General features: G+C 40.8%; 1 protein-coding gene across 4 annotated transcripts in view; it reads right to left on the reverse strand.

Moving 5' to 3' along the window:
* The window catches only part of prkcaa (protein kinase C, alpha, a), a 139834-nt gene that overhangs the window by 46210 nt on the left and 80029 nt on the right, over positions 1–13595 (reverse strand). For all 4 annotated transcript variants that reach the window (XM_083996354.1, XM_083996353.1, XM_083996352.1 and 1 more), the window contains exons 6-8: positions 3419–3575; positions 3100–3234; positions 2635–2728 (exon numbers count right to left, since the gene is read on the reverse strand). In XM_083996354.1, coding sequence (XP_083852480.1) covers positions 2635–2728; positions 3100–3234; positions 3419–3575 — 386 coding nt within the window. The remainder of the gene's footprint in view (positions 1–2634; positions 2729–3099; positions 3235–3418; positions 3576–13595) is intronic.

Here is a 13595-nt window from a genome sequence, read left to right on the forward strand (position 1 = left end):
AGAGGAGAGGAGAGGAGAGGAGAGGAGAGGAGAGGAGAGGAGAGGAGAGGAGAGGAGAGGAGAGGAGAGGGCTACCTTTAGATTAAAGTTAATTTGGCAGTCCTGAGAGCAGGGGCAAGAAGGGAAGAGAGGGAGAGAGAAACTCTTGCATTAAATATGACAACGTGACACAGGATGAAGAAGCAGTTGTACAGTATAAGTCTCACCAAGCACACAGGAGGGAGCAGGAGGCTAGGGGAAAAAAGGGAGAGAACCACAGAGGGGTTTATGAAGAAGAGAGAGAGACAGGCTCTTCAGGCGAAGGACATCCAAAAATATGAAATATAAAATATAATAATAAAAAGGTAAAGTTAAGAGTACTGCTACTGTATATTGCCAGTGTGGTAATGCTTTTACATTAGAGATGTATGCATTAGCAGTTTCATCTATACTGTATATGTGATGAGGAGGTATGTTAAGATTATTTTATCAAATTTCAGAAGAAAATAGAAATGTTGAAATTTTCTGTCTTCTGAAAATGCATGTGGACCAGCTTGTGTCTGCACGTGCGCATGTGTGTGTGTGTGTGTGTGTGTGTGTGCGAGCAGGGTGAAGGACTACCTGCTGAACCCTGACACACACAAAGCAGCAACACCTCGACCCTGATGCATCATGCATCTCGTTTTGCTGAACATGTGCACGGCAGGTCTTGTGGAGCTGTTACCATCACAACCACATACAGACAGGTGCTGAGAGGTCAGACTCATCTCCGACATCAATCAGCTCTCCTATTCTTCATCTCGTTTCTCTGCCTTCCCTCATCATTTCAGTGCTTTACTGCCACTGCCTGTATGAGGACCTATAAAGACCTGTTGTATCCACATGTTACCACTAAACAGTCCCAAACCTGGCTCTGGTGGTAATGGTAATGGTAATATTACAATAGCAAGTTTTTTTTTAATCATTATTTCAAACGTATATCTATTATCTTTTATGAATAAAATCCCAAGGATTCAATCAACCTACAGTAGATTATCACTGTACCGAGGAACAGGAAATATATACTAACAGGGAAGAGAAAGGGTAGTTGTAACTATTTTGTCACCAAAATAATATGCTAATTAGTTTTGGTTTGAATCCTAACCATGCACTTTCATCCTTTCCATTTTTTCTAATTCTATCTACAATTCTCAACTTTGTGTGGCAGAAATGTCACAGAAAATGAATTTATAAAGTCTCATCATGTGGCCTGGGCTCCCACTGAGAGGCTGAACAATATGAGAGGACAATCAGGGGACCACACAAAGTGCTGCTTGGCTCTCAGCAGGCCAGAAACACTACTGGTGCAGAAAAATGTATGAAGGAAAAGAGCATGCAGTCGAGTCTCATCATCCACCTCTGAAGATGTTTTTGTACAGTATGTTTTCATATTTACTGTACATTTGGGTGGGATTTCGATTAATTCAAGATACTCTTGATATTTCACATCAATGTTGGAAATGTGCTAAGATTATTAAGATGATGATCGTCAAATCAATTAACATTGCATTAAAAGCTGAATGCTTTCAAAGATGGAAGTGTTCTTTTTTTTTTCAGCCATTAACAAAATGCAGTGAATAAAGAGATGAGAATCCTACATCAAATCAATATTTGGTGTGACAACCCTTTGCCTTCAAAACAGCATCAATTCTTCTACAGTAGGTAGGTACACCTGCACACAGTTTTTGTATATCCTGTTAAATTTTCAAAAATAATTGCACAACTAAAACTTCAGAAAACGGTCAACATCAGCTACACTGCTCATAGTTTAGTGCAGTGACTGTGAGTGATCAAAGTCTCCTTTGGAAGCTGACTGAATTCTGGGGAGTTTTCGTTCCAACAGTTTGTGATACTAGGAACACACAAAGAGAAGCTTTGATATACAAAAAAATAGTTTAAGATACTGTATCAAACCTTCGTCTCAGACCTTTTACGTTTTTGTCAAAGAAAACATCTGTAGATTAAAAGACAGCTGCCTGTACAAAAAAAATATATATATACAGTATATCAAATAGATATATCAAAGGACTGCTTTGATTTACTCAGTGGAATCTCTCAGATGTAAGAAAGAATTGACATACACATCACACACACACACGCGCGCGCGCACACACACACACGCGTTTGTTGTAGAAATGAATTCTCCAGCACAAAACCACCTCGAGCTGTTGAGGTCTTTGAAAGCTGCAGCTGTCTCACTGTCGTCTTTAATTTAACAGCTGAGGAGAGCATGTGACCACTCAATAATTCTCAGGGACGTGCTTGTTTCAAAGATGTGGGTTGTGGGCCAACAGCTGAGATGTTCATACTCACCCATTAATAGTGTCTATTGGATTTACTTAAATTATATAAACAAGGGGTGACAGTGTGATGGCCAGAAACCTGTGCACAGCTATGACAGTGATTGAGTTACAGTACCATGTCATCATCAACAGTGACTCTGATATTAAAGAAGTAATCACCCAAAAGAGAAGTCTCATAGAGAGCCATTCATAAAATGAGCAGGTTAACACACTTATCAGGACTATAATCTGTCAACAACACACAGGTCAGTAACAGACAACAATATCAGAAGACAATAATGCACAGTGGTGATTATTTAAGCGTGGTCCTCACCTCAAATTTCTGCCTCAGTTCCTCATTACCATCATCCTCCTCTGAGATGGGAACGTTGTAATACTCTCCTTCCTCCTGGCACAATAACTTGTACCTGGAAGAGGAAACCGGAAAGAGAGGGAAGAGGCAAGGAGGAGAAAGACAGGAAGAGAGAGCAAGAGGAGGAAAGGGGCAGACACAGAGGGATAAACACAGAGAGATATGTTGTAAAATAGGAAATTAGTGGGTGAATGAATTGACCTTCCCTTTTTCTGATCAACTTCCATTAATCTTTCACTCTTAATCAACACAGATCATAGCAAAGCAATAGTTTCTGTGGCTCAGGCGAATCTGGCACAATTATAATTAATCTCAGAGCAAACAGGCCTCAAACTGGAAAATTACAGCCTAGCACTGTATATACCACACTGACACATTTCCTAAGGGTCAATGACAGCAGTCAGTCCTAAAGGAAGTGAGCATTACCAGCCACAGACTGGAGCTTTCATGAGCTCTGACACGCCAAAAGAGAGGGCTCCCATGAAGTCATTTCTGGTGGTCCGGTCCCAGTCCCACACCTCCACCGACAGCCTGCGGTCCTTGTCTGTAGGTTTCAGCTTGCTGTGCAACACAGAGATAGAATTACGATTATTATACAAAAAAACATATATATAAATATATATAAAAACAACTACATTATAATGTTTTAAAGGCATATCTAACATTACAATTCTCATTAAATTATATTAATAAGGCCATGAATTTCACAATACATTGGAAGAGTAACAACAGCTAGTTGACTCACAAATTAAAGGTCTCGTTCCATACAGGGCTGAGGTTGGAGCGGATGGTTTTGGTCTTCTGCTTGGTCTCATTTTTGGGGTCTGGTATGAGCTTGAGCTTCACATATGGGTCAGACAGGCCGTTGGGGTCCATGGGGATCATGTTTTTGCCTTCAAGCACTGAGGCAAATAAAGAATAGAAAGAAAATTGGAATTTGTCTATAGAGACACATCAATGGGCAAATACAACTGCACCTCATTTACAGTACAAAGAGAGTGATAGTGTGACTCTGTAGAAGAAATGTTATTGTTTGTCTTGAGTGTCATTACAGGAAGTCAAGGAAACAAAGCACAGTCATAGAAAACCCTACATTCACCACATAACAAAACTGGAGTGCAGATAGCTGAAGGAGTTAATAAGCTTTGTTTCAGTAACTAAATGAGCACACTGAAGTCTTCATTCATATTCTGTATGGCTCCTACAGTACAAATTGCTCTGGTCGAAGAAAAACAGATGCGCTCTTTTAAGCAGCAGCAGAACATCAATAGGATCAAGCTGCAGGTGTTGAAGATCAAACGGCAAGTCACAGCCTATGAGGATTGAGGATTGCCTGAACCATATAGGGAGCAAAAGCAGATCTGTTACAAGAACAATGATTCAAAAGTACAGGCAGTGTCACACTTAAGTAGCTGACGGACCTCTTCTTGTCCTCCTGTATTTAGCTGCACACCAGAGACATTCACACTGATTAGTCTTGAGCACTGGAGCACTGTCAGACCTGAGCGCACACAAACATAGACATACAGCGACCCTGCCAACACACACACAGATACTAATGTATGTTTATTTGCACACAATGCACCCAGCACCCCTGCGGGGACAGACCGAATGCCTGCTTCGCTTGGCTCAACCTCTGGAGACCCCCAGAAATCTCTCCATGTGGCCCTGTCACTCACACTACAGAGTCAGCCTGAGCAGTGAAGATGCTGACTGACCTTTGCCCTGGAGAGGAGGGTGCAAAGCCAGGATGTTAATACTACATGAGATAACTGCTAAACCCAGTGTGTTATCTGGAATATTCTGAATGGGGGAATAGTATTGATAGGATTAAGAGGGCTACATGTACAAAATCAAAGAGGAACTGTCACTTCTGAGTCCAGTACAACACAGATACAGTGTTATTCTATATCTTACAGGATGCCACACATGTTGTACAATCCAGGGCAAAATGAATGATCATATGAAGCATTATTTATATTACGACTTTATTTTATTAATTGCGCTGCTGCTAAAACCATCTCTGTCAAAGTCGCTTAATTTTAGTTTCAATGAGTTCACACCAATGGAGTCAGATGATTATTTCATAAGCAATCAACAAATAGCTTCCCATTGGTTGCTTTTATTCTCAGCACCTGTGGTGGAGGATTTAGGTGGTGAACGAGGAGTGAAGTTAGATGAGTGATGGAGTGAGCTGCTGTAGAAAACACACACACACACACACACACACACACACACACACACACACACACTGTATATGCTGAGAGAAAGGGAAAGAGACAGGGAGGTAACATGCAGTCCCTGAGTGGACAGACCGACAGACACTCTCTGAAGCAGCTCGAGGTGTGGGAAGTTATTGAGCGATGCTAAGCTGGCAGCGCTCAGCTGTGAGTGCAAAGTCAGTCTACAGGCACTGAAAGCATCTACTGTATACTGTAGCTGAGTCCACTCTGATATGGATTCACTCTAGAGCAGAGAAGGAAAGACTGGAATAAAGACTGTTTTGGATGATTTCTTAGAAGCTCAGATAAAACACTAGGCCTCGCTGTCTTCTCATTATTCCCATCTTCCAATTTCACCAAGAAGAGGTAAAATGGGAGAGACAAATGAATTTAATATGTGAGCTTAATAATGGATGCCACATTTTGTCTGCTTCATCTTCTGGAGGAAATAGCAGGCGGTCTCTAATAGCCTGCACATTCACTGGAGCAGCAGCTGTAAAAGTAACAACTGTGAGATAAATGTTGATATGAGCTGTGTCTGTTCATAAACATGGCTGTATGTCAGAGGTGTTTTTACAGTGACTAGACAGCTACTGTACAGAGGAGGCTATGGTGGAAGTGGACATTTGCATGGCATAGAGTCCCCACACACAGTCAATCACATGATTCATTGTATATATTTAATATAATATGGAAGCTCTGTTTACATGTATATGCATGTGAATTCATGAGCCTTTAAGCTCTGTGCATAAGGCTCTTAAGGTCGTGTTTTGAATATTTCATTTCCTGGCCGTATGTATGCAAAGCCCCAGTAACCACATGGCATTTTTTTAAAAACTGCCCTGACCAGACCAACAAGGAGAGATTTCTTTTTTTTTCAGTGGCTTGAGCTTGTTTTAATGAAAAGGGAATACACTCAGTCATCATATAACACTATAGTAATTAACTCAACTAAAACTTTATCAAATAATACAAATTTAATTAATAATACAAAGTAGTATAATACATACAAAGTACAGGAAGTGGTTTGGTGAATGGAAAATGAAAATGCATACTGTAGCCTATGTACAAAACTGTACAAAAACAAACAAACAAAAACACCGGTTCTGCAGGACTGCAGAGTGTGTGTGTGGGCTGAATGCTCTGTTTGCCCTGATTATGTTGTTCTTTACGAATTACCTGACTACAGGTAAGAGCATTAAATAAAGTAATAGTACTGCAAATTCTACTTCCTGTCATGACCAGTAGGGGGTACACTAACCTGTCTTTTGAAGCATGGCCACTCCACAACCGTACAGAATAACTCAAACAAGATGTGTGTGAAGTCAAGCTATTTTACAGATGCACTGCCAAGAATAAAGCTGACTTTAACATTTTCTGCATTGTTGAGAATTCTTAGTCAAAGGTAAAACAATATAATAATATGAAATGCAGTATACGTGGATGACGGTGCAAGCGACTTTAAAAACACATGCATATGCAAATAGACAGACAGTCTAACACTCGGACAAAGGGAGCAGGGGTGTGTGCAGAGGCCTTCAAATAGTTGCTTGGATACAAGTCTTTGGTATTTTAACAGCAGCAACGAGACAAAGATGGTGCAGCCACTCCAAAAAAAATACTTAACACAAGTATAAAAAATTAAAAACAACTTGTTGAACTCTGTCTCTCTCAGTCACCCAGGTCATGGTTGTTAAAGAAAAATTTAATCAATGGTGCTTGATTATAGATGCTTTTGTTAAACACTGTACTAGAAAATATGTTATGTCATTATCTTTGTATAAGCACAGTTCAACAGCTTTACTGAGGCTATAACACTGAATGCCTCATAGAACATGCTCTTTGTGAGGTGTCTACCTCGTCTATTACATAAAGTTTCACTCCTGTAGCAAAGGAAGCAGTCGGACATAAGATGGGAGCTCCTGCGTTTCTCTATAACACATACTTGTATCTGAACAGATGTGACTCTTGCCTTCCCTAGTCTGAAAACTGTTGGGAAGTTGAACTGTTGCACACCATTTAGAAGGCTCATTATGCTGCAGACTGTACAGTATCTACTGTGGATAAGTAGCTAAGTGCTGCACTGGCACACATAGTCTCATTGGTTTAAAAACTGAAACCGAGTCTGAGTCTCTCTTGCTCTTGCTCTTGCTTTTAGCAATGATGAATCCGTTTGCATTTCCCATAGTCAAAAAGCCAGCAGGCAATAAAGATGAACTTCTGTCAGCTTCTGTTTTACAAAATGAAACAGAACGAATAAGAAAACAACAACAAAAGAGAGGCCAAGCGAGAGGCAAAAAAAGAAAAGAAAAGGCAGAGGCATATGTTAAAGTGGCATGATGGCAGTGTGAAACATGGCGAGAAGAGGGAGCCGCGGCAGGGCAGCGACGACAGACTGGGAATACCAATGACATGACTTCTGGGAGTCTGGCAGCAGAAAATCTCACAGAAGCAAAGTTCAGCTGTTCTGTGAGCTCCACAGAGACACTGAAAGAAGAAGAAAGTGTCTGTGCACGTGTGAGACTGAACATGATGGAGACCAACTGCAAAAGATGGAGAAGGTAATGCCATTAAAGATGATAAGAACAGTAAGAGACAGCTGATCTAAACATTTTTGCCTGTTAAAAGTGTTGATATTTCCAAGAGACTCTTTTTTTTTTTTTTTTAATCTGTCAATACTATATGTAACAGTCAACCACATAGTCTGTGTTACGTAAAAAGGTGCAGTGATGGTGGAAATCAAACATCTAAATATGAACTACAGTACATTGCACATTGGGCGTACAGTGTTACTACCAGCCAGCCACTGGATTTCACTCCTGCTTTTCTTTTACGAGTTTACATGATGTGTGAAAACCTGCGCACAGACACATACAAAGCCTTGTCTCCAGCTGACACCAGGTGACCCTTCCTCAAATATGAGGTCAGCCATGTTTGTTCTTCACCTCCCTGTGTAAATATCTTAACCCACGAGTTTCGCTCTCCACCCTCTCAGTGCGGCTCTGTGCTCCTTTGAAAGCCCACTACTTAAACGTTGGCCAGCAGGTCTGTTTGCTTTATTATGTAATATTACATCAGCTTAAATGAACAGAGCGACCAGACTACTGCACCTTCACTGTGAACTGTAATGGGATTGATCTCAAGTGTATTACAGATTATTCCTAAATGAAAATACCTTCTTTATTGTGACTACACTACTATTCTGATGGATTACATCTTAACTACAGCTAAATTGTTACACAACCCAAGAGCTCACGACAGGACATTTAAAACAGGAGTTAGTGCCAACTCCCTGCAATGGAAAAGTGCTGCCACTGCAAGTGCTGTCAGCTGCTCCATCTCAACCCTGATTTTATGGGAAAATATAATAGCGGAATTTTAAAGTAAATTTTGTGTTGGCAAGAATCTGTTGGCCTTCGTACACGATGACTCAGACACTACAAAGAAATGAAAATTACTGAGAAAAGGCTGTGGAGTGGAAGCAATGGCACTAAATCAGCAGCATTCAGATTGCCGGGCAGTGATTATCAATTGGCAGCCCGCAGGCTGCATTCAAACCCCAGACGGAGCCTTGATCCAACCCCAGATCTGCCTTCCAGACAGTCTTCCCTGGATTCAGAGCGCCAACAGGAAAGGCAGGATATCATCTTTTTTCTAATGACTGGCTAACTGAATGAGAAACTTCCATGAAGCATCGAACTGACTGGAAATACATACTGCACAGAGAGACAATAAAGCCACTCAAATAATAAAAAAGTGGAAATACTTGAACATTTCAGTAACACATCAGCTCTGATTCCTTCTGATCAGCAGGAAGAACGATGTGGTACCACACTAACACAGAATGGAGACATGAGAGAAACCAATTTATTGACTAAAATGTACTAAATATGAAGAAATTACTGACATAGGGCAACCAAGTGAGTCTGCAGGATGAAGCCATTGTACTATGACATGGGTAAAATACACACATGCACACACACACAGACCATACACACTGTTGTTTAGATATATTGAGGATGTTTAGTATTTAGCCAAGAAACTAAAATAATGAAATAGAGGCAATGAAGGGAGATAGAAGAGCAGGGTGTCTGAGGAAGAGATAAAAGATGTTGCGGTTAAGGAGAACATAAAACTATGATAGACGACAGTAATTTTGTGTATTAGGGTATGGTAGTGATGATAGTGTGAGGTATTTTTGTGCAGGCAACCTTTGACCTTTGTTGTCGTCTAAGGGCTGGGCCAAATATCCATACGGATCATTAAGATGAAAGCTGCAGTGCATTATGGTCCAAAAGTTACCATTAATATTTCACTCTAGCCTCAGTGTGGCAGTACGGTGAATATCTCTCTCTGCAGTTATGTTTTCCACATTTGACCAGGTATCTCTAGTAATAAGAATACATCAAAGGCCACAGCCGAATAGACCCAGAGATGCAGCATAGATCTCTGCCAGCTCCACCAGCCAGGGGGTGGTAACAGTGTTTAGGGTGCCTTCTGTCTTTTACTGTAAAGTGTCACTACACCTCCAAAAGGTTCAGCAGTAGAACTGGTCTCCCTGATCCGCCCACATCTATATCTGCTGCGAGCACCAATCTGACCTACGCACACCTACATTGCACCTCTATATAAAACATATTGACTCCTACAGCAATATTAACAGCAGAGACATATTTAACACTGAGGCAAGAGGAGAAATCTGATGAAAAGGTTAAAGCGGAGATAAAAAAGACAGAGAAAAGTGAGAGGGAGAGCAGAGGGCTTGTTAAATGAGGCTCCGCTGCAGAACTGGGTGAGTCAACGAGGGAACAAAATGGAAATGTAATTATTACCACTGTCTCTCACACACTCCCAGAGGACCTGCAGGCGACAAGGGCGCACGCACATGCATGCACATACCCGCACACACACATGCACATGCACACAGAAAAAGGATAGTATAAATAAAAGCGAAAATGGACAGAAATTACAGAGCAGTGTTCTCTCCCAAGTGGCTGTTGGTACTCTGGATATGTGCACAGAGTCAATGAACAATAGTGTTGCTGAAACAAACAGGAGGGTGGCTTCCTCAGCACCAATGGACAGAGGGGAGCTGTGTGTAAGCAAGAGTAAGAGGCGGAGGGCAAGGTTAATGGGCTACGTCTGTCTTTGACCAGAGAAACAGAACATGTTTTGTCTTCTTCAGCGCCTCCCCTCCCATCTCCAGCTCAGCCTGACTAACAAAAACACACATTCTCACCACTCGTGCTCCAGGAAGCTGCACAAATCTCTCTCAGTGTTTCTGAGTGACTCATTTCTTTTGGCCATTTCAGAGTCAGTTGCCAGAAAGTCTGTGTGTCTGTCTCTATCGGTGTGGTTGGAGTTGCTGTATGTGGGTTCATGGCAGCCACATTCATTTCCCATTTTAGGCCCAGGTTAAATTTGGGAGTTACACTTCACTCACCGTTGAGTATGTGTGCACTGTGGGGTTGATTAGGGAATTCTTCCCACATAGTTTTGCATTCACTCACTCACACTTTCCATCTCAACCGGGCTTATTCTGGACATCCGAGTGTCTGATTGTATGTTTTGTTGCATTATAACTTTGCAGTAGCTTTAGTTGGCTTGCAGACTGGTCTGGCTCCAAGGCACCAAATCATTTAAAACAATTCTCAAGACGTCAGCAGGTGTGAGTGAGACTAAGGAGAGGAGAGTGAGCTGTTTTGACTTGGACGACAAATGCTGTAATCACTGCTGTTGTTATTAGGACAAATGAGAAATGTAAATTCAGATCCAAACTTTAAGAATAAGGCTTTTTGGAACAAGAGCTGCTTGGGCGTCTGACCAACTGTGCTCCAGAAAAATTAATTTAAGTCAATTTGAGGAATTTGAGGACAGACGGAGAGAGAAACTGTGTGTGTGTGTCTGTACTTAAAGTATTGGCGGTCAATACCCAGTGGGGGAAAATAAACCTTAAAGGTTCAATATGGAATATGCTTATTAAAAGCTATATCTTTTTTTCAAAAATAATAGACCATGCAGTGTTTAGAGGGGTGCAGAATACGTAATAAGTATTGCTCGTACCAGCCAGTAGCCGCATTGGGGGTCATTTCTCCGCTGTTTTGCTAACCCTCCTCCCGGACCCGGTTGTGTGCGTTTGTTTTCAACAAAACCTTTGATAATCAATCGGTGGATCGGTGGATTATCATACACATGTTATGATGTGTGTATTTGTGTAGTCTTATCTGTCATAAACAAGAGATTACGGTTTACGGGGTATGTTTGTGTCATGGACTCGCGGTGCCACCGAGACGAGAGCAGCTGTGACACCGGGTCCGAGGCTCTGATCAGCAGGTTTGGTTTTCAGCCACGATGTGAAGGAGCCTCCACTCTCCCTCATTTATCTAACATCTCAGTTAGTCCGAAGCTGTTTAATGAAGGTAAAAAATGAAATATAAGGTAAATATCCTGCAAAGTTCTTCTCTGTGCTCCTCTGATCAGAGCGGCAACGGTGTGTTACATGTAGCAACGGTCTGGCTACGACTGCAGGTATTATTTTTCTGTTGTTTTTGTTCCTAGCTCTGATCAATAGATGGTGGTATTCTGGTAATTCCATATTCAACCTTTAACTTTTCAGAGACCAAAACAGATGTCAGACAGGCACTTTACTCTTAAACCTCAGTTGAACCTCTTTTATTTGAATTGTGGAAGGAAATAAAACAATCCTCACAAGGAATAAAATAGACACTGGTAATTTAAAGCAGATGTTACCTCAAAATACAGTAGGCCCTATATTTAATGAGAGACTTGTGTAAATAGCCACCTTTGTTTCATAGCATGAATCACCATCCACGTTGTGCAACTTACAAGACAGACATAATTAATTGCTTATTATTTTTTCACATTGAAAAAGTAATTGCATTGCTTGCTAATTACAAGGGGCTGGAGTTATTGGTTACTCTTTATGCTATGATTAATATGTGTACACACGGACAATGCTGTGGATTATAGCAGCCAACAGTTTCCAATATCAACAGCTACAGTAGTTCAGCCTGCTGTTTACACAGTATATGTATACTGTAGACAAAATGTATGCACAAATAAACACACACACAAACACAAACACCTTTATACAAGTATCACATGTGTCTGCGAATCTAAAAATGGTGTACTGTTTCCTGCTGCCATCCACTGCACCTTCTTGCTAAACTCTTCAGAATGTAACACAATTGTGTTTGGCAGGCCGTCTGCAAGGCGTCTACAGCAGCTAATGTAATCTGTGATACAATCTGGCCTGAGTGGGCTGCAGGCTGGTACAGCAGTTTTATACACACACCTACACACCTACACACACACAAATAAGGCAAGACATGCAAATGATAACATGCATGTTATGTCCAAGCTACTATACCTCTACATTCAAGGGACTGTAGATTTTCATTCAAACCAAAACAAACACATATATGCTTCTGTGTAGCCTACTTATGCACATGTTAGTGTGATTTATTCAAATAAATTCTCACAAATATGAGTTAACCTCAGAATGTGGTCATGCACAGTTCAGCTAAAAAGGGCGTATTGAACTGGATGTTTTTCTAAAGCCAATTACTGAATGAAGAAGGTCAGTGTGGAGACCAAATGAAAAGAGAAAGGGAAGTGTAGGATTTTTATTTTTTTACTTTTGAAGTCTATTTTGCAATATTTGAATCTTTGAAAGCCATCTTGTTCTTTCAAGTGGTTTGCCGTACCTTGCAGTATGTTTTTGTGTCTTTGTTGCTAATATTTCACCTTGAAATTGAGTTATCTCAACAAAGGCAGGATCCATTATGTAAAATGCTTTAACTGGATCGACTGGACATGCATTCAGGCAGATGAGGGGGCTGTGGTGGGTGAGGAGATGAGAGGACAGAAAAGGGGGAAAGCAAAGTCTCAGCCCAAGATCTTGAATAAATATTTGTGAATTATTTGACCGGTTCAGTATGTTCTGAAGTGATCTCAACAGTGTTTAAACTGTTGTTTACATATTTCAACATGTGATCATAAAGACGATCTAAATGTTACATTTTTATAAACGAGAGTATTTAAGTATCTACAATAACCACAAGTATTCCTTAAAAAATTTAACTAGTGTGCATAAGCATTGATGCAGTTAATGAACTCGCTGAGGAAGAAAAAAAATACCTGACAAAGGTGAGAGCCAGACTTTTGGCAAGATCTTGCATGATATCATCAAACATACTGTAATCACTGCTTTATGTAACCATAATCTTTACCGATGTTTAGGTTTACTTTTTACATTTATAGTTAAAGCTGGTGGTAACTGAGCATAGTATAAACCCAATTAGGTCAACTTTGTACCAATATAATACTAATAATTGACTCAAGCATGGGAAAAAGACATTCATACTTTAGTGCACCATTGCATAATTTTGATCATTATTTAAATTCATAACTTTTGTGGCGTGTGAGCCATGCATAAAGATGCCCTGCCAACCTCTCACCCTGTTCCTCCCAGCAATAATTTGAGACATGAATACGTCCGTAAAGTTCAATGCCAGGGTCTTGAAATGGACTGACCCCCCTAAGCCGGCTAATTGAATGATTATGTGCACCCACTGTCAGCTCAGTGCCTTCACTATTGTTCTAGCAGATGTGCTAATGCACCATCATTACGACCAGGGGATTTACAGCATGCCTCCGAATAAGAGGCAAAGTGTTCTC

This window comes from Trachurus trachurus, assembly GCF_905171665.1.
Source record: "Trachurus trachurus genome assembly, chromosome: 1".
Lineage (NCBI taxonomy): Eukaryota > Metazoa > Chordata > Actinopteri > Carangiformes > Carangidae > Trachurus > Trachurus trachurus.